This window comes from Nelumbo lutea, chromosome 1 (assembly GCF_056320005.1).
Source record: "Nelumbo lutea isolate HS-2025 chromosome 1, American lotus-T2T, whole genome shotgun sequence".
In the NCBI taxonomy this organism is placed as follows: domain Eukaryota; kingdom Viridiplantae; phylum Streptophyta; class Magnoliopsida; order Proteales; family Nelumbonaceae; genus Nelumbo; species Nelumbo lutea.
In genome coordinates, this window is record NC_142684.1 from 193,941,044 (window position 1) to 193,962,727 (window position 21,684).

The 21,684-nt window shown below is 41.3% G+C and overlaps 2 protein-coding genes and 1 long non-coding RNA gene across 6 annotated transcripts in view; 2 read left to right on the plus strand and 1 right to left on the minus strand.

Moving 5' to 3' along the window:
• The window catches only part of LOC148880126 (YTH family protein), a 71,257-nt gene extending 58,046 nt beyond the window's left edge, over positions 1-13,211 (plus strand). For 2 of the 4 annotated variants that reach the window (XM_088961960.1, XM_088961963.1), the window contains 3 exons: positions 11,604-11,660; positions 12,613-12,668; positions 12,748-13,211. In XM_088961960.1, the coding sequence (XP_088818086.1) occupies positions 11,604-11,660; positions 12,613-12,668; positions 12,748-12,814 (180 nt within the window). In that variant the 3' untranslated portion in view covers positions 12,815-13,211. Of the gene's footprint in view, positions 1-10,865; positions 11,661-12,612; positions 12,669-12,747 lie in introns of those variants that run through there. The other 2 variants (XR_016104480.1, XM_088961961.1) reach the window with 2 other exon arrangements.
• A 1,693-nt stretch (positions 13,212-14,904) lies between these two features.
• On the plus strand, positions 14,905-15,889 carry LOC148880127 (uncharacterized). The gene is made up of 2 exons (XR_016104481.1): positions 14,905-15,571; positions 15,721-15,889. It is a non-coding gene; the product is annotated as an uncharacterized LOC148880127 (long non-coding RNA).
• Positions 15,890-17,676: 1,787 nt separating this feature from the next.
• On the minus strand, positions 17,677-21,202 carry LOC148880128 (receptor-like serine/threonine-protein kinase At4g25390). Its single transcript, XM_088961964.1, has one exon. The coding sequence runs from the start codon at positions 20,343-20,345 to the stop codon at positions 18,249-18,251; it is 2,097 nt and encodes a 698-aa protein (XP_088818090.1). The 5' UTR covers positions 20,346-21,202; the 3' UTR covers positions 17,677-18,248.
• Positions 21,203-21,684: the final 482 nt, after the last annotated feature.

Below are 21,684 nucleotides of genomic sequence, written 5' to 3' on the forward strand. Positions count from 1 at the left end.
AAATGTTCCTCTTCATGTTGTGTATTCTGATGTATGGGGGCCTACCAATGTAATCTCTGAGGGCGGATATAAGTACTTTATCACATTGATCGATGATTACTCTTGCTATACATGGGTAATTCCTATGCGTAGTAGAGACTGTTGGAATAATGTTAAAATAACTTAGTTGCAGATGTTAGGGCCTGTTTGGCTAATTAAAGTGCTTTTTATTTCATTTTTTTTATTTCTGTTGTGTCTGTTATTGTACTCGGGAGCACAAGGGTCTTTTCCCTTTTTATTTCTGTCGCCCTATATATAGTAAAATAAACACTGGCGCCGCCAATACTATTACATTGCAAACCTTCTCTCTTCTCTCCTCTCTTCTCTTCTCTTCTTCTTCTCTTCTCTTCTCTTCTTCTTCTCTTCTCTTCTCTCCTCTTCCACTTATCCCTGGCCGGCTACACTGTCAAGATGGTATCAAAGCGGGAATGCTGATTAAAAGAGAGCAGATCGATATCGATCAACCCAAAGAACAGATCGAACAGACTAGCAGAAAAGAAATCTGATTCTAGACTACAGAATAGCTACAACTGGTACAGTTCTCCCTATTTTTTCTCTTCTTTACTCTCCTTGGTCATGTGTCGAGTGAAAACCCTATGAATCTGGGGTGGCAGAATGCTGTCGAACCTGTTTAACCCTAGTTTTCTTGGATCGTGTGATCCTGTTCATGTGTTAAGACAACTGTAGGTCAATGTTGACCTGTCTTCTCAATGGTTTGAGTTGACTATAAGTAAGAAGGATCTCTCCTGCTGATTAGTGGATGTTAGACATTCTGGAATTCTGGTAGGTGGGGACTGATAAAACTATACAGGTCTGAAATCTGCCGAATATTACCTCAGTTTTTGTCCGGAATTTGGTACTGTTTGTGCTCAATCTGGTTGGTAAACTCGAGTGTGTGGGTGTGAACTGAGTGGAGCATTGTTTTTGTGGAGTAAGGAGGGGTCCTAAGTCCGGTGTTTGGGACTGATTAACTGCTTGACCATGTCGACTGAGAATTCTGCTACTTCAGAGATCTCAAGGAGCCACAATGGAGTGAGTGGGGGAATGGATATGAGCTTTCCCATGGCTGTCATTCCCTTTGATGGTCTAAGTTACCTTGAGTGGTCTAGGGGGATAAAACTTTACATCATTGCTAGGGGGCGAATAGGATACATCAATGGGAGAGTAAAGGAACCGAAGTATGGAAGTGTCGAGCATGATAGGTGGAACCAAGAGAACAGTATGGTGATGTCTTGGCTCTTGGTTTCAATGCTGCCACGAGTAAGGAAGACTCTTATGTGGGCTGAAACTGCTTGTGAGATATGTGAACAAGCGAAGTCCACTTATTCAGAACAGAGACACTATGCCAAGATATATCAACTACAAGCTGAATCTTCTACTTGCAAGTAGGGGGAGAGAAGTCTCTCAATGTACTATTTTGATTTGACATCAATATGGAAAGAACTTGATCACTATCAGAATGTGAATTGGAAGTGTGATGAAGATGCAAAGGCCTATGAGTCACTTGTATCACAGCAATGCGTGTTTGCTTTCCTCCTAGGGCTGAATTCGTCATATGAGTCCATCAGGGTACAAATCTTGGGTAGTAAAGACTTGCCATCAGTCTAGGAGGTGTATGCCTTGGTGCAGTCAGAAGAAAGCAGAAGAAGTGTGATGAATGGTGTAGAAGGGGAGTTAGTTGCCCTAGTGGTCCGGGGAAATTCAGATACAAATGTCGGAGGTGGCTTTAAAAGGGGTGACACTCAAAAAAAATTAGAAGATAAAAGCAAGCTTTGGTGCACTCACTGCCAGAAGACACGACACACTAAAGATACATGCTGGGATCTCCATGGAAAACCTAAATGGGCATAGGATTTGGGTTAGAAATCAGCACCAGATCAGGGCAAGAAACCAGGCCAGCAGAATCAAAAAAGGTATAACTCAGCTAATATGGCATCGACAGAGACTAGTCCTTCCGTAACTTAGGAGAGACATCCCAGTTCTGACCCTAAGGAAGATATTATCAACTCCTTCCGTGAACATTTGGAATTGTATGGTAGGACTCTCCGCCAGGTGGATTCTGGGCCTACTCCTACCTCATTTGCGTCTACATTAAGTAATGCCACAGCCTTCCATGTGTCATCTCATACTACTGATTCACCTTGGATTATTGACTCCGGAGCCTCAAATCACATGATTGGTAAGTCAAATTTGTTCCAGACATATAACCTTCTCTCTGGGAGAGATAAGGTAAGACTGGCTGATGGTTCTTTTTCTACCATAGCTGGCTGAGGCACCATTATCTCTCCCACTTGGCCTTACTCTTCCTAATGTCCTACATGTTCCGAAATTACCTATTAATTTGTTGTCCATTAGTAGTATTACTCACTCTTTGAACTGCTCAGTCACCTTTTTTCCGTTTTCATGTGTGTTTCAGGATTTGACCTCGGGGAAGACGATTGGTGGAGGAAGCATGGTGGATGGTCTCTACGTGTTGGAGAATAATGATGGTCTAGTGGCGACTGAGTCCACAAGTTCGTCGAGTGAGAGTCAGGCCTATTTATGGCATAGTCGTTTAGGTCATCTTTCTTTTGAGTCGTTAAAAGTTATGTTCCCAAAGTTGTTTGAGTCCTCGTCAGTGAGTCAGTTACAGTATCAAACTTGTCAGTTGAGTAAGCATTGTAGAAGTTCTTTACCATTAAGAAATAAAAGATCTGGATTTCCATTTCATATTGTTTATTCTGATGTTTGGGGCCCTGTTACTCTACCTACTTCGGCTGGCTATAAGTAATTTGTTACTTTGATTGATGATTATTCTCGATACACTTGGGTTTACCCTATGCGATCTCGAGATGAAGTGCCACAAATTGTGAAAGATTTTCAACGCATGGTGTTCACTAAGTTCCAAACGGAAATTCATATTTTTCAGTCGGACAATGCAAAGGAATATTTCCATAGTGATCTCACGAAGTTCTTTGCTTCGAGTGGGTCACTTCAGCGAAGCTCTTGTGCCAGGACACCCCAACAAAATGGTGTGGCTGAACGAAAAAACCGTCACCTTCTCAAAGTTGCTCGTGGCTTGCTGATTCATATGAATGTGCCAAAACAGTTTTGGATGGATGCAGTATTGTGTGCAACATATATCATCAATCGCATGCCCTCTCGGCTACTAGAGTGTAAGGCCCCTCATCAGCTCTTGTTCCCTTAAGCCCTGTTGTCCACCATTCCGATGCGTGTTTTTGGGTGTCGTTTTGTCCACAACCTGTCACCTACTCGTGGTAAACTTGACCCTTGGGCTATTCCTTGTGTTTTTCTTGGTTACCCTTCATCTCAAAAGGGGTATCGTTGCTATGATCCCATTGCCCGCAAATATTATATTTCCATTGATGTCTCATTCTTTGAGAGTCAACCGTTCTTCTCGGTTTCTCCTCAGGGGGAGAGTAGGGTTGAGGAGAAACAGACGACGACTCAGATTCAACTTCCTCCTTTACCCGATCCTCCTCCGTTCTGGGTTTTTCATTGTCGCCATAAGAGCCAACAGAGTTCAAGAGCCGTGGAGCCGGACACTATGCAACCAACATCATTGGATTCACCCGAGGCAGATCCGTCTCATCAACTAGGTACACTTGCTCCCATTGCTCCTTTAAATGTTGATTCACTTATCCCCAATGATCTTAATATTCCTATTGCTAAGAGAAAGGGTGTTAGATCTTGTACCACTAATCATCCTATCTCTAACTTTGTGTCCTATGAGCATGTTTCACCTTCGTACTGTGCCTTTCTCTCTTTTGTGGATAGTGTCCCCATTCCTAAGACCATGGCAGAAGCTTTGTCAAAACCTGAATGGACAGATACAATGCAGGAAGAAATTGATGCCTTACACAAAAATGGTACGTGGGAGTTGGTAGATCTTCCTGAGGGGAAGGAACCGGTGGGGTGCAAGTGGGTGTTCACAGTGAAACACAAAACTGATGGAACTGTTGAAAGGTACAAGGCTAGACTGGTAGCAAGAGGCTTCACACAGGTATATGGAGTGGACTATGCAGAGACTTTTGCTCCAGTAGCAAAGATGAACTCTATACGGGTTCTCCTTTCCTTGGCAGCAAATCTTGACTGGGATCTTCACCAATTGGACATCAAGAATGCCTTCTTGAATGGTGACTTGGAAGAGGAGGTGTACATGACCCAACCCCCAGGGTTCTGTGCCAAAGGCAGTGAACAAAAGGTGTGCAGGTTCAAAAAGTACCTATATGGGTTGAGACAGTCACCTCAGGCTTGGTGTAGTAAGTTCCATTTAGCAGTCCAACAGATGGGATTCAAACAATGCTAGTTAGATCATACCCTGTTTGTAAAAAGAGGTGAAGGTAAAATTGCAGCTCTTATTGTGTATGTTGATGACATAGTGATCACAGGAGATTGGGAGGCTGAAATCCAGAGACTAAAAAAATTCTTAGCCACTAAATTTGAGGTGAAGGATCTAGGCCCCTTAAGATACTTTCTTGGAATTGAAGTTGCTCGCTCTCACAAGGGCATCTTTATTTCCCAATGGAAGTATGTACTAGATCTACTAGAAGATACAGGCAAGTTGGGGGTAAAACCATCTGATTCACCTATTGAACCTAATCACCATCTGGGAAACAGTCAGGGAGAGTTTTTGAAAGATGTAAAGATGTTCCAGAGACTCGTGGGGAGACTTCTGTATTTGTCTATGACCAGGCCTGATATTGCCTATGTGGTGGGTGTCCTTGGTCAATTCATGCACAGCCCGAGGACAACTCACTTTGAGGCTGCAGAGAGGATCTTGAGATATCTCAAGAAGTTTCCTGGAGCTGGTTTGTTGTTCCAGAAACACAGTCACTTAAAAGTGGAAGTATATACTGATGCAGATTGGGCAGGAGCAGTCAATGATCGAAAGTCTACTAGTGGTTATTGTGCCTTTGTAGGAGGAAACCTTGTCACATGGAGAAGCAAAAAGCAAAGTGTGGTGGCTAGATCCAGTGGTTATAGGGCGATGGCTCATGGGGTTGCGGAAATCATGTGGATAAGAAATTTGTTAGGTGAACTGGGTTTCGTAGTAAGCAATCCTACATCACTCTACTGTGACAATAAAGCTACCATCAATATTGCTGCTAATCCAGTTCTGCATGATAGGACGAAACACATTGAAGTGGACAAGCATTTTATCAGAGAGAAACTTGAAAGTGGAGAAGTGTGCACACCAAATCTTTGTGCCGCACATGATGAAGACCTTTGGTGAAGATATCTGCAAGTTGCTCTTCCGAGCTGACATATGGACCATATGTCAGCTCGGAAGAGCAACTTGCAGATATCTTCACCAAAGGTCTTCATCATGTGCGGCACAAAGATTTGTGTGACAAGTTGGGCATGATTGACATCTATGCTCCAACTTGAGGGGGAGTGTTGGAATAATGTTAAAATAACTTAGTTGCAGATGTTCGGGCCTGTTTGGCTAATTAAAGTGCTTTTTTATTTCGTTTTTTTTTATTTCTGTTGTGTCTGTTATTGTACTCAGGGACACAAGGGTCTTTTCCCTTGTTATTTCTATCGCCCTATATATAGTAAAATAAACACTAGCGCCGCCAGTACTGTTACATTGCAAACCTTCTCTCTTCTCTCCTCTCTTCTCTTCTCTCCTCTTCCACTTATCTCTGGCCGGCTACACTGTCAAGAGAGACGAGGTTCCAAAGATTGTGAAAGACTTCCAGAGGATGGTATTTACGCAGCTCCATGTTGAAATACGTATCTTCCAATCCAACAATGCAAAAGAATACTTCCATGGGGAGCTCAATGAGTTCTTTGTCTCCCACGGATTTATTGATAGGAGCTCATGCGCCAGAACACCACAACAAAATGGTGTTACCGAAAGAAAAAATAGACACCTCCTTGAGGTAGCTCGCGGGATGATGCTACGTATGAATGTTCCAAAAAGGTTTTGGGTGGATGCTATACTTGCGGCTGCTTATGTCATCAACCGCATGCCCTCCAAAGTGCTTAACTACATGGCTCCTCATCAGCTATTGTACCCTCAGTCTCCTTTATTTTCCATTCCCATGAGAGTCTTTGGTTGTCGTGCCTTTGTCCATGATTTATCTCCATCTCGAGGTAAGTTAGACCCTCGGTCCTTTCCTTGTGTCTTTCTAGGGTATCCCTCCTCTCAGAAACGGTATCGGTGCTTTGATCCCATTAGTCGTAAGATTTTTGTGTCTGTGGATGTGTCCTTCTTTGAGTCTGAGCCATTCTTCCCTTCTTCTCAGGGGGAGAGTAGTAGTGTGGAAGAGGAGAAGTAGGTTCAGGTATCTCTTCCTTCTATTCCGGACCTTGCTCCCTTTCGTGTCTTCCAACGTACACGCCGTAGAGATCAGCGATGTGATAGAGATGTGGAGCAGCCAAACACTGAGCAACCGACACCGTTAGACTCCCAGGAGGTAAGTCCACTCCCTAACCCTACTCCTACTATGGATGACCTTGACATTCCTATTGCTCAACGAAAGGGAGTCAGGTCATGCACTACCAAACACCCCATTACCCAATTTGTCTCCTATAATCACATTTCCCCCTCATACCGAGCCTTCCTATCTGCAGTTGATTGCATCCTTGTTCCCAGAAATGTTGCAGAAGCCTTAAAATACCCTGAATGGACACATGCCATGAAGGAGGAGATTAATGCTCTTCACAAAAATCAAGCTTGGGAATTGGTGGATCTTCCAAAGGGGAAAGACCCCGTGGGGTGTAAATGGGTGTTCACAGTTAAGCACAAGGCAGACGGAACAGTTGAAAGGTACAAAGCAAGATTAGTAGCTAAAGGGTACACACAAGTATATGGGATTGACTATGATGAGACTTTTGCTCCAGTAGCTAAGATGAACTCAATTAGGGTTCTCCTGTCCTTAGCTGCTAATTTTGACTGGGAAGTGCATCAACTGGACATAAAGAATGCTTTTCTAAATGGTGACTTAGAGGAGGAAGTATACATGGTTCAACCCCCTGGATTTTCTGCCAAGGGAAGTGAAGATAAGTTGTGCAAGCTGCGAAAGTCTCTTTATGGCTTAAAACAGTCTCCCAGAGCCTGGTTCAGTAAGTTTCACATGGCAGTTCAACAGATGGGCTTCAAACAGTGTCAGTCTGATCATACACTCTTTGTGAAGAGATGTCAGGAACAAGTTGTTGTATTGATAGCGTATGTGGATGGTATCATCATTAGGGAAGTTGGAGCTCAGAGATACAAAAATTGAAACAATTCCTTGCATCTAAATTTGAAGTGAAAGATCTAGGTCCCCTGAAGTACTTCATTGGGATTGAAGTTGCCTGCTCAGAAAAGGGTATCTTTATCTCTCAAAGGAAATACACCTTTGATCTATTACAGGATACTGGCAAATTAGGTGCAAGGCTGGTAGATACTCCCATGGATGTTGACCACAAGTTAGGTGACTATGTTGGTGAACCTCTGAAAGATGTGAAACAATTCCAAAGGTTAGTGGGAAAGCTGATTTATTTGTCCATGACCCGTCCAGACATTGCCTATTCCGTTGGGGTCCTAAGCCAGTTCATGCACTCTCCTAAGAAACCACACATGGAGGCAACGGAGAGAGTTCTTAGATACTTGAAGAAATATTTTGGAATAGGTCTACTATTCAGTAAACACAATCACCTAAAGGTGGAAGTCTTTACAGATGCTGATTGGGCAGGAGCTATGGATGACAGAAAGTCCACAAGTGGGTATTGCACATTTGTGGGAGGAAATCTAGTGACCTAGAAGAGCAAGAAACAAAGTGTGGTAGTGAGGTCAAGTGCTGAAGGTGAATATAGAGCTATGGCACATGGGGTGGCTGAAGTCTTTTGGCTAAAGAATCTTCTAGGGGAGCTTGGAGTTGTTATTCATAGTCCTATGTCTCTTTACTGTGACAACAAGGCTGCAATAAACATCGCCAGCAACCTTGTCCTACATGAGAGGACCAAACACATTGAGGTGGACAAACACTTCATAAGGGAAAATTTGGAAAAAAGGGAAATTTGCATCCCTCAATGTCAACTCCAAGGAACAACTTGTTGATGTCCTCACAAAGGGGCTTTTATACTCGCGGCACAATGAGTTATGTGACAAGCTGGGCATAATAGACATATTTAGCCCAACTTGAGGGGGAGTGTTGTAAGGCTTATTTAATTGCTACTTTATAGTTATTGTTAGTAGGCTGACTTCTTAAGATACTGTTAGTTAGGTACTTGTTTTTTTTTTTTTTCTTATTAGTTTGGTTCTAGGTTGTTCCGCCAGGGGCATACTTGTAATTTTTATTCTTTTTATTAAGTTAATATAAATAGAGAACTGGCGGCAGCCAGTAGTACTTTTTTTCCTTCTCAATCGTATCTCCCTCTTCTTCTCTCTCTCTCTCTCTTTCTCTCGTCTCCCACTCTCCATGAATGATTACAGAAAGCTCAATGCAACAAAGGCCAATAAGAACCTTCACACATCTCTATTTGATTCTTGGTTAAATCAAGTTGGATTTTCTCTTATTACTATACACTTTTGGGTGACTAGAAATCTAGCATCTCTAGTTTTTTTTTTTTTTTTATTTCTCCTCCTAATCGATTTTTTTTGGTGTTTTTGTAGATTAATCAACTAATTTGTTTCCTTTATTGTGATTGGCTGAAAAATGAATACAAAAATCATGTAGTGATAACAGAACATATGTGAGTCTTCAACAGTATGAAGCAACCTTCTCGTGCTATATGTGACGGTTGCTATGTTACTCTGTCACTTAAATAGGGGAACCTGGACTAGGTTTCGTACTTGACCTCTATGTACAAAATGCCTGCCTTACCTAGGTAACATACAAGGCAACAAGGGGTAGTTGTACATGATTGCTATGATCAAGTAGCTTGGAGGCCTCAAGTGAAAGCCCAGATGAGTAGAAGGAATGCTGTAATTATCCTCTTTTTACTTTTTTAATGGACCTGAGGCCTTAAGGGGCACTCACCCACCCAACCACTTAGAAATCCTTGTCCTAATTAAGGTAGCTTTCTTGTTGTAGATAGCATATTTGGATAAAATCATATAATACTTGATAATGCTTCACTCTGCATAAAGCTAATGCATAGTTGGTGATCTATTGCCTTTTTTCGCACTGTAACTTCTTTTATTCATTGTGGAAAATTTTCTTTAAATAATTTTGCATAGACTGGAGAAGTTTCCAAGGTAAGTATCACCGGATTGAATAGCCAATCAGATCCGCTGTTGGGAGATTGAGCTCCCGGGCTTCAGCTACAGGAGACCTTGCTCAACAGCCAATCTTTGATTATTTGCATTCTGTAAACCTGTGCTGTATCTGTATTGTAGTGGGCTTTGTTGAGGCTGGGTTCAGTTGGCTGAACCTGCCCTTCTTTTAGAATTCTGGTACATGTTATCTGTCACTTCATGCTGGAGCATTTTTGTAATTAAGGGAATTCCTAGATCTTTGACGACAGGGCCCCAAGTTTTGAAGGCTGTACAGATAAAGATCGTATTCAACTTGCTGCTATGTCTGTGGCCTTTGGTCCTAAAAGATGCATTAATTTTGTTCTCAGCTGGGATCTGTTAATACAAAATGCTGTTAATTTACTCTTCCCACCTAGCTATCTATGTTCCTTTTATAGCATATTTGTAATTTCAGTATGATTTTTTTCTGAATTAAATTCTTACCTTATCTACTGGAGAAAGAAAAATAAAAGTGGACTTTATGAAACTTAAAACCATATAGTTAAGCTACTGAAAAGAAAACAGCCCAACTTTAACAAAATAAATCAAATACCTGTAGTAATCTTAATGGTGAATATTGGAAACCGGAATGGTAGAATATTGTAGTTATTATGTGAGAAAATGATTTTGGCTTATTGAATCACATTAGATCTTGGAAAGACATTTGCAATGTATCCTGACTGCCATAATTGACATCCATAGGGGATCTTTTCTGCTCTACTGCATCACCTAATAAATTGGAAAAAGAAAACAAAATAGGTCAGTAGATGAATAATTTGCGTTTGCTCCGCCAGGTGGGCATGGAATGTGAACTGTTTTTGTGTAGATGAAAGATTAAGTGTACTTTCTATGAGACCATGCAAAAAATCCAAATATCCCTACATAGAATGGAGAACCAAGATGAAGAAGTAATTCTCATGTTCTGTGATGGATACAAGTCAGACCATCATAGACATCAGTGTCCACTACTATAGGGGCAGTGGGCATTTTCAATAGAACAGATAAAATGCATAGAGATCAGAAAGAACACCATAATTGAGCATTCTGCTGGGCCAACTTCAACCAAGACATGAAAATGGTGTATAGCTGTGAAGAATGGATGACACTAGGTACTGTGCATATTGATTTATATGGTTCTCTAGCTGACATGCTAATTTTCATGCCTGCTGGTCTTGCAAGAAAAGAAATAAATGGGGCTTCAACAGGTGGCATAACATATGGTTTAATCCATTGCAAAGGAACCTTACTAGGATTTGGCATGCTAATACTCCTCCTGGAAGATAGGAGTTCCTATGAAAATGCACAAATAATTGGAGCACGCTATTTTTAATGCAGACATTGGGAATTAAGAGCCTTACAAGGTGGTGGAGCATATAAATTTAATCCAAAGAGAAGCAGAGAACCTTACTGCATACAGGTTTTGACATGCTGACAACTCTTCTTAAAGAGAGTTCCTTTTTAAAAATGCACATGTAGATGGAGCATGGCTTTTGTTAATGCATGTCATCAAGTGTTGGCTTTTGTTCTTAAACTGTTGAAACTATAGTGTGGAAGGTGGAAAAATGGGTTAAAACTGAAATATTTTTATTCATTTCAGAAGATGACATTTTGAAGGGCTGGCAACAAATGGCAGAAACTTATCTCACTAGATCAATCATCATAAAGGAATGAACTCCACCATCTGCTTACCAATGGAAGCTTAACTTTGACGGATGTAGCATTGGAAACCAAGGACCATCAGGAATTGGGGGATTATAAGAAACTCTTTTGGGAATTTCTTGGCTAATATATTCAGGTCGAATGGGGAAGGGGACTCTGCAACAGTGGAATTGAGAGCTTTTGCTACAAGGATATCAGCTTTGCAAGGGGAATTTGCAACAACAGACTACACAATTGTTGCCTATATGGTCCATAGTAATTATGGCTTTAGTTAGTCTTCATTGTTGTGCAAATCGGGGTGGTTGGGGTTAAAGGTGCCAGCTGGTTGCTGGTATCGACTCTTGGTGGGTGTAGTGGCGACATGGAATCAAATCCTGCCTTCATCAGGGTCTGGAGATACCTGCCCCCCAATTGTGCAGCCCATTTGCCTAGTTGGGTTCTGAAGCTGTTAGATTTTATAGTGTTTCAATTGATTTTCCATTGAACCCATGTGCTATCAGCAGATATATGGACACAAATCTTACCAAAACATGGCCAGTTTACTAACCATGTAGCTGTTATATGATGAAGTTAAAAATGAGCTATTTCATTGATCAGATATGAGGCGTTTCCTTACCATGCAATCAAAGGGTCTCTATGTGTGATAAGCTTATTCTTAGTTTTCTCAATGTTACAGACATATGAAGAATACCTTCAGATTCATGGCAGAAGCAGTGAAGCATCTCACCTTCGGGTTAGTATCATACATTTTTTGTCTTGTAGTGTGAATATGTTCAAGACATATATGGGTGTTAGTGTTTATTCGTTATACTATATTGCGTATAATACTTTGGGTCCCCTGACCGTTGCAAGTTTTCCCATTTAAAGTATCATAAAGACCATATTCTTTTGATCCAGTTGTGTTCTTTCTGTGGCCAAAACACGGTAAAACAAATTGTCTGCATACTCTGCTTTATTGAAAAGTGAATGTTGATGTCAAAATTCCTTGCCCGGTCAGCCAGCGTAAAGAATGGCAACCAGCTGAGCTGTAAGAAGACTGACAAACTATGATAGCTGGATACCTGTACAAAGGTGCCATGTTATTCAATTTTCAGTCTAAATTTTGTATCCAATGCCATATTCATTTCTGCTATTGCTGTATCTGGGTATATCATAGCTGAAAAACCTAGATATAATATCTGGAGTCTTATCAGATATTTCTTGTCAGAAACATGGTTCAAAGTATTGATACTCTTTTCAACCATAAATACTCTTGTTTATTTTTTATTTTTTTCACTTTGACAATTCAACCATAGATATATTAAGATGAATATTAATGTTTAAACCTATTAAAAGAACCTAAATCGAAGTATTTGGCATTTCGGTGATCCTGAAAACCAATACATATTGATATTTTGAACCTTGATCGGAAAGTATGTTTCCACATGGACATACAAAGGATGCAGAAATTGATGAATTTATAAAATGGTTCCTGCCTAATAGAAGGGCAGACATCATAGTCAGACTACCTCAACAACTTTGACTTGTTCAGAGTCTTCAGTCTCAGAGATATGTACTTTGTGTAGTTCCCATAATGGTGAGATTAAACATCAATCTCCTTGGCAAGGTCTGTTAGTCCTCTTGATTACCATGTTTATGACAGTTATGGCTTCCTGGTTCTAAACAATCTATAATCACTCTGACAGGCTGGCCCATCGTGGAGCATACAGGGTCCGCCAAGTATAGAGCATCCTGATGATCGGTTAGTGACAGTTGACACACTGTTGAAATGTTGCTCATTGTCACTGTGGTTGTTGAATCTAACAGTTATTATTGTGCAGATACTCCCGATATCTCTCTGATTGGTATAAATCTCAAAAGAGGTTTTGTCATCCATCGCATGAATGACTGCTAGGTCTCTTACTGAATTGTCTCTATGGTGTAATGCAATGCCTAATATCCCGGACAAAATGGATTGAGGTTTTTAATTTTCTGCAAGAATTACCTGTTTTGTAAAGTAATAGTCCGTCCTGTAATAGCTCAGGATTGATTGATTTTGCCCAGGGATGGGGAGTAACCTGTACAGAAATCAAGCTCTTAATACTGCGGAAATCCCCCACCCCCATCCCCCAAAGAAAAAGAAAAAACAGAACAACAATAACATTCTTTTTTGTATTGGTTAATGTAATGTCATTGTAACAAATTTATTTTTCTTAGAGATGATGTGTGAAACCACCGAACCACCATTCATTACCTTGGATAGCAAAAATGAAGATAAAATGAAGCAAGTTCTTTTTGTTTCTCATTTTTTTAGTGAATAAACTTTGCATATGCATTGGCAAACAGAAGTTGAAGGCCTAATTTATTCGTCTCGTTGAAGAAACCATCATCACATGTAGTATGCAAATTCCTGCCAACAAGCTCATTAATTCAGTCCAAAGTTCAAAACATCGTCATGTATTGGCCCGTATTGGCTGATAGGCCTGATATGTATCGTATCAGAGAGTGGTTCAGGGGGTAGACTGGCCTTAGACCAGCCCCTCTGAACCAGATTCGGAAATTAAAAAAAAACGGTACTGATACAGGCTGATATTCCCTACCGGCGTATCGCCCTGTATCAATATTTTGAACCTTGACTCAGTCTGCTCAAGCTTAGCTACCTGGAACGAGAAGCATTGGGGCATCCTTCAAACCAAAAACAGCCTTAGACAAATTTACCAATAATTACTAGAAATTAGTATAAATAATCTAAAGATAAATTAACCCGAGTTACCAAAAATTCCAACAATTACGAAAATTACCATAAGTTAACAAAAAAACGTGTACCCAATGATACAAAACCAGTAATTATCATACAAATTACCATTAATTAGAGGTTAGCAAAAAATTACCAGTAATTTCCTTAAAAATATGATATATTTCAGATTTTGTTGTCATAATTCTTTGATTGATACCAATAAAAGCTTATGTTTCAACGTCATTTTCACCACAGCATTTAATCCTTCTTAACTTCGAATCTCCTTTTTATTATAACAATTGGAGTATCTCAGATGCTTTGTGAACAAAATATGAATTAAAGCCCACAGAAACATTAGTTATAGATTAGATAAAAAAATTAGCTCTAAGAATGATTGTAGTAGAAACAATCAGGATGGTTTAATATCATTTTAATCTTTAAAGCTCAATTAACTTTAATTTTTATTGATGTTAGTGAACAACAACAAATTTAATTCCATAAATCATGCTATTGATGACTTTTTTTGTTATATTATATTAATTTTATTAGGTGTTTGATTTGATTTTTCTATTATTTCATTTTCACTTAACAAAACCCTCGCATTCCTACTAGTTCCCATATATAATAAAACACCTCCAGTGTCGGTGTGAACTCCATACAGTACTGAAAGCATGGATTATAGACCAGCGTGTCACTTTGAGAGAGCGTCAGGACAACAGAAGCTGTCCGACGTGAACAACCAAAGTTTTCTCCAACTCCCAGATATTAACCAATTCCTTTAACCTTAATACTGTTTCTTTTAAGGGCTAGTTACAATAGAGTAGCGGAGAGTGGGTAGCTTGACACGGATCAACCCAAACCCGATCGCCCCATGCCTCAATCCAATATTATAGGTTGGGCTGGGTTGGGATTTTTAACAAATCAGGTTGGCAAATTTTGGATTCGACCCAAACCCAATTATATATAGGTCGAATTAACGATAAGGCCTGAGGGCTGAGGCAACGCAAAGTTGCAAACCTGAAGCAGATATTTTCAAAGCAAGGCTATAATGGCTGTTCGAACTGACTTTGCAGTGACTGAATTCAGTTTCCTTATAAATATCTTTAAGTCTCATTAAATATTAAATGTTCAGACAATTTGATGAGACGTCTGTGCATCAGTTAAATAGATTGGCAGGGGAGCTTTTGTATGATCTTATTAGTTTTCTAAGGTTTAAATATAAAAACCTCTCCTAGAATTTTTAAGGGATTATATCCGAGAAGAGCAACTTTTGAGGTATATTATCAATAAAAATAACCTTTTTAAAATAAAGTAATTTTTTTTTAAATATATCAAAAAAAGGGTAAAAAAACTGTTCATCTCCTTTCCTCCTTACACCACCGAACAAAATCTCCCCACCTTCGTATCTGCAGCATACCAAGGTCATCCTGACACTTTATTGCCTCCACATTTACTTCCTCCTGAAAATCATTCTCGCCGTTGTTGCATACTGGCTCGTGCCCTGCTTGGTCTGGAGCTGGAAGGACAGTTCGAGATCCCTACCTCTCCACCTCGCTACAGGACTTCTGGGGACGAAGACGGAAGACGGAACATCATGGCATCCAATTTCCTGCGCTCCACTGTATACGACCGTACGTGAAGCCTCGCCGCACTACCAGCCATACTGGCGACGTTCGTGGTGTCGGGGCTGATACACGAACTCATCATCTTTTATTTGGGGCGTTTAGAACCCACATGGGAGATCACGTGGTTCTTCATCTTCCATAGGTTCTGCTTAGCATTGGAGATCCCAGCAACAAACGCTTTGGCCAACTGGTGGCGGTTACATCGGACTGTTTCGGGCACCAGCTTCAGGCTCTTCTTTCTGCAATTCCTGAGGTGCGGTGCCGACGTTAGAGCGCTGGGGGAATACGCTACCGTGCGAGGAGGTGATGGCAATTTCTGGCGATTCAAGTTTTTATTTTGTAACAAATTATAATTTTGTTGTTTTTTTTTTTCGCTTTCTGCCCCTCCTGCGCCGGTTTACTTTCTGGGAAGTTTCATGATTTTTTGTTATTACTTGGCCGGAGAAATACAGAGGCAAAGAGGAAGACGAGCTACAGTGTTGATGATTGGCCCACAACATCCACAACATCCCCTTCGCCATTTTGTTGATGATTGGCCCAAGAACTACTCTAATTGCTCTGGCATTCCCAGGCCTGAGGTGGAAGAAATCCAATCAGATCAGATACAATTCTTTATTTCAATCCTTGTGGCTTTCTTAGAGTTTTCGTCATCCTCATCTTCACCCATCCATGATAAAGGGGTATTAGATCTTTTGAGCACCACCAGAGAAAGGGCCGAGTCTTCCATTAATCATCTATACACAATTCACATTTTACTTCAGAATGAAGAAAAAGCTTATGTGCAATGGGTTATTTTAGTGAAAATGTATATAAACTAATTTATAAAACGGTAAAATGGGTATTTAAAAAAATATGCATCAGTCTAACGTTTTCTATCTGGGTCAGTGATAAAAAGGAGGTCTTTGTTGAGTTCTTTGAAAGTTCAGGGGAGGTTTTTGTTTAACTGAAACTAAAACAGAGGTTTTTATGATTGTCAGAAACTCTATGAGAGGTTTTTGTATCTTATCCATTTTCTAAATAGAAACTTTCATCGTTGTGAAAGAAAATGGCAAAAAAAATATAGAAGAGAGATGCTGCAATTTAGCCAAGGATTGTTAAGACACATCGACCAATCAGAAATCCACGGGGTGTATAAGCACACATGGCATGAAGGAAACCAATCGCGAGCAAAGGGTTTGACGATGAAAGAGAATTTCATTGGAATCCAAATTATATTGTATGTATTTAATATAGCTTCCATTTATTAAATAAATATTTGTAATTGATTTGTTTTCAAAACCAAGAATAAGATCTTGGGATAGATTACAAATATTTTTATTCTTTTTTCTTTTAACTGATGAACCTTCGAATTTCGTAAATCACATAGTTCACATGTCCATCTAATTTGAACAACAGCAAATCCAAGGCTTTTCTTTTGGCTGTTGACACAGGAGAAAACCACTGCAATTTGTTATTAGATTTTCTCAAATTATAGTTATTATATAAGGCTTTCAATGACTAGAATTGAACATCTTTTTTCAATACCTGTAGTAATTACACATGTTAGAATCACATTCTTTTACAATGGTTGTAAAAAAGATCATACAACCATTGTAGAGTTGGTAACAACACAAAACAAGTGCCTGCACAAAATCACACGTGATTTTGCATTAAAAAGCAAGGGAAAATTTATACTCACTAATTTGGCTCAAGTGACAATTTGGTCCCAAACCTTAAAATGTGATAATTCAATATTCGAACTTTTAAAATGTGATCATCCAGTAATTGTAGTTAACCAGTATCAGTCATTAAGTGGCATTTGAAAAGTCAAAATTACCCTTCAAATGCCATCTAATTCTCTTAATCAACCCATCCAAACATTGACAAAAAACTGAACAGTCCCAAATCCTAGCCTCTTCTATTCAAAAAAGTTGGTGATTGTTTAAAAGAATCTAGAATTTGAGAATGTTCATTTTATTGTCAATGTTTGGATGGTTGATAAAGAGAATTACATGACATTCTTAGGGAATTTTTGACTTTTCAAATATCATTTAACGGCTGATTAATGGACTGGTTAATGACAAGTACTGAATTATGACATTTTAAAAATTCAGATACTGGATTATCACATTTTGAAAGTTCGAATACTGAATTATTACATTTTAAAATTTAGAAACTAAATTGACACTTGACTCCAGCCAAAGTACAGAATACTGATAAGGAATTTTCCGAAAAGGCAACATCCAGTTCATCCACTTAAGCCATATCAAACAGCCCCTAAGAGTCTGGTGATGGTTAAGCACAGGAAGTAATAAATATATAGAAGGGTGTATAAAAGGGGTTGAATTTTCACCTTCATGTGCTTTTTGTCTTCCAATTGGTGGACTGATGCAAGTAAGCATATTAAGGATGTTTAAGAATTCAGATACTTGTCTAACACAATAATTGCAGCTTACTTTTCTAGAAATTTGGAGCCTTTACAAGAGTGTAAATGAATATTCAAAAAGGAAGAAGGACAGCATTAACCAGCTTTACAAATGTTCCTCACTTTTCTGAGCAAGTGTGATCAACAGTTTACAAGAGATTTTGTATGTCCACAAAGCAAAAGGAAACCAACTCAGGTTTTTTTTTTTTTTTCCTTGTAAGATAATGAAAACTTTGGGCGACAATTCACACCCTGTTTTAAAAGTTGTGCAGGAAAGAGGAAAAAGTCCCCTGGCCCACTACAAATTAAATCGTAGGAGAAAAGAAGGCGAACTGGGGGGCTCTTGCCTCTTGCTGCCTTTTGATCGGATTTTTCTTTCTCATCCCTTTGAGGCCTTAATCATGATTTCATCGAAAGCTTTATACTGAATTGGGATTTGTAGGACAGAGACTACATATCTCCATGGAATATGTATCATCCATGAAAGATGATAGAATGGAGATTACCAACAACAAACAGTACATCCTGTGGAAAAGCCTTCCGCCTTGGATCATTAATTAATTAATTAACTCAAACTCACCGAGGCTTCTTCCGTGACTTGAATGGGAAATTGGAAGGTGGCGAGGGGGAGAATTCGAAGGGAAAGTGGGGAGGCTCAGACTCACCGGAAAGCATGCCCACAACTTCTTTCATCGTGGGTCGACGGGAAGGTAATCTTTGCAGGCAGAGGAGTGCAACATTGATGCAGAGGAGTGCTTGCTCTCGATCCATACACCGAATAGATGGGTCTACAAGATCTAGCAGCTTGCCGGTGTGAGCAAGGTGGCGAGCCCACGAAATGAGGTTGGCACGCTCGAACTCCGACATGGGAGAAGCTGTCACCTGGAGGGGCCGCCGGCCAGATATCAGAACCAACAGCACAACTCCATAACTATAGACATCACACTTCTCCGAGAGCTTCCCAGCACCACCATACTCAGGAGCGGCGTAGCAGACAGTGCCCCTCATGCTAGGGGTGCTGCTGACACCACCACTCTTGACTATCTCTCCACTTGCCCAATCCTGACTGTTGCGACGACCATTCCGTAGCTCCCCACTTAGCCCGTCCAACCACCAATCAACGCTGCTCCGACTGCTTCTTCTGCTTTTCTTCTTTCTCTGCGCTCCAACATCATCGTCCCTTTGCAACCAATGCTCTCCTCCACCAACAGCGCAGTTCTTGACTCCCCTTTTCTTCTTCTTCCTAGTAAGCTCCTCGCAGAACTCCTCCCGCCACCACTCCCTTGGCAGTCTGCACTTCTTCTGAATCTTCTCCTCATCCAACGACGTCCACCACTCTAAACGCCTCTGCAGTTTCTTCCGCTCCGATTTCCCACTAGGCCTACCATTTTCAACAGAAGCCGAAGCCGCAATCCAGTCACTCTTGGGCCTCTCCTTCTTTATCTCAGTCCCAATCCACTCCATTACATAGTCCTTCACCTCCCCAGACTCGGAACCTACTCCCCCATTATCCTGACGCCACCACCAGTCCTTCCGATTTCCAGTAATGCTATTTTTCCTTGCACCCTTCCGATTTCCACCACCAACGTAGTCTTTCCCACTGTCCACGCTGAGTTTATCGAAATACCCCTCCGACACACTCGTCTTGTCCAACATTTCTGATGGCGACGGCTCCGCGATAACTGCTTCCGGTGATGCCTCAATATCCGGAACCCTCAAGTAACTCTCCGGCGACTGATCCACACCAATATGCGCCTCTTCGTAACCCGTCGCCACGCTCTCCGTCTCTCCAAGTACAGATCCATTGTCCTCCCCTCCACCGGCACCTCCACCGCTAATCTCCGATCCCTCTTTCTTCTTCCCCTTGAAATCATTAGTCATCTTGGCTGCAGGACAGTCAGCTACATCCAGCGAGGCTTCGCAAGCATCGTCAGTCTTCAACCGAGCGAGCCCAAAATCTGCAATCTTCGCTGAGAAATAGCAATCCAAGAGAATGTTACTGGGCTTGATATCGCCGTGAATTACAGGCGGATTGCATACAGTGTGAAGGAACTCGAGTCCTTTAGCAATGTCAAACGCAATAGAGAACCGTTTACTCCAGTCCATCAGCTCCGGGCATTTGCGGTCGAGCAACGCATCCTGCAAGCTCCGGTTGTGCATCAACTCATACACGAGTAGCATCCGCCGACGCTTGCGGTCGCAGGAGAAGCCAAGAAGCGCCACCACTCGATCGCAGACGATCTTCCCAGCGAGGGCGAGCTCGTTCTGGAACTCACGTTCACCCTGTAGGGAGCCGGAATCCATGAGCTTGACGGCGATTTCTAGACCGGAGGGAAGGGAGCCCCGGTATACGGAGCCAAAACCGCCTTGGCCCAGGCGGTTATCTGGAGAGAATGATGCCGTGGCATGGCGGAGGACGGAGTAGGAGAAGCGGTGTGGGGGTTTCAAATCGGACGGGGCCGTCCTCTTCCGGGAGAGCTTCCGGTAGAGCACAGCGAAGAAGACGAATAGGGAAAAAGCAATGACCCCACCGGCGATGAGAGTAATGAGATGAGAGTTGGTCGGGCGGTTGCGGGGGCGGTGGTTAGGTGGTTCAGTGATGGGAATAGTCTGAGGTGGGTATGCTTCCACCGGAAAGATCAACGGCGGCGGTGGTGTCGGGCGTGATGGCATGGTGGAACCGAAACCAGAAAATCAATCAACATAAAACCACGACCGTAACTAACTTGGAACGTCGTGAAGAAGAAGAAGAAGAAGAAAGAAGTTCTGACTGGATCTGGAATGACTTCTCTTTCAGACTCTCTGTTCTCTGCTAATCTTTGTTGGTTTCGAGTCTTTTCAGTTTTCACTCCGATTATCTGCAAAAAAGCTCTCTACTTCCCCACAATACAAACAAACACCCATCATCTGAGCTTGCTCTCAGCTTCTTCTACTGGCTTCGAGTGTGTGAGTTTGTGTTTGACCATTTATCTAAACCCATTACAATGACGTAAGTGCCACGAATGTCGGATCGTTTTACTGAAGACGTTGTGGCTAATTCAGTAATTTCGACGAATCTCGTTTTGACTTCCATTGCCCACACTCTCCATCCATCCATTCATCCATCCCTATTCTATCTATCCATGCCTATACAAAAAAGACCGAAGAAAAAATCAGTAGTTCAGTACCTTTACGCCGGGACGGACGGAGGTCAATGGTCACTGGTCGATAGCTCGTGACTCGGATTTCCGAGATTAGTCTTCTGAAACACAAGAATAATATTATTTTAATCATGGAGATTACCGGGAAACCGAAAAGCGAAGGCTCCCATCAGAAAGTTGTTAACACGCAACGATGAGATGACTCGATCTCGATGTGTCATCCAGCCCTGTCACGTGACTTTGGACGGTTTTGTTTGATTTTCCCTTCTAGTCTAAGTGGGGCCAACCTGTTGGAAAACTTTCGAATTTCGATTCCTCCCGTCCCGGGTTGATTGCTGATTGTTGTTTATACGGCTTATATGGAATCATCAAATCATCCAATGCCCCATGCCGCCACGCCATGCGGAACTTTCCGTTATGTTTGGAATGGAGGAGGATTATTAATGACTGTTTTCCATGTTTCGTACCTAGCACTGTGTTCTTGCATTGCTCTCGTCCTCGACCTCGATAAATTTTCAAAACCGTTGGATCCGAATATGTTAGATGGAGGGTGCCTAGCGAAGCAGCAGGAAACCAGCGACGTGGGTCTACACTTCCGAAAATCGACAAGATACCACCGGGCGATTTCATTTACGTTGTCCTCCATGTGTTACTACTGTGTTATCCTTTTCCATTGATGCATTGACCAAAATGCCCCCACATGAGTACCGCTACCCCGGGTCGGGTCGACCCGGTTCCAACCAATATTTAATTAATAAGATTAACATGCAGAAGTACGGACTTGGACTACACACACATGAGTTGAAGTCTTGAAGATATGCATATCCCTTGACTCTTTTTGTGCATTTATGTCTTCCTTTCCATTTGCAGCG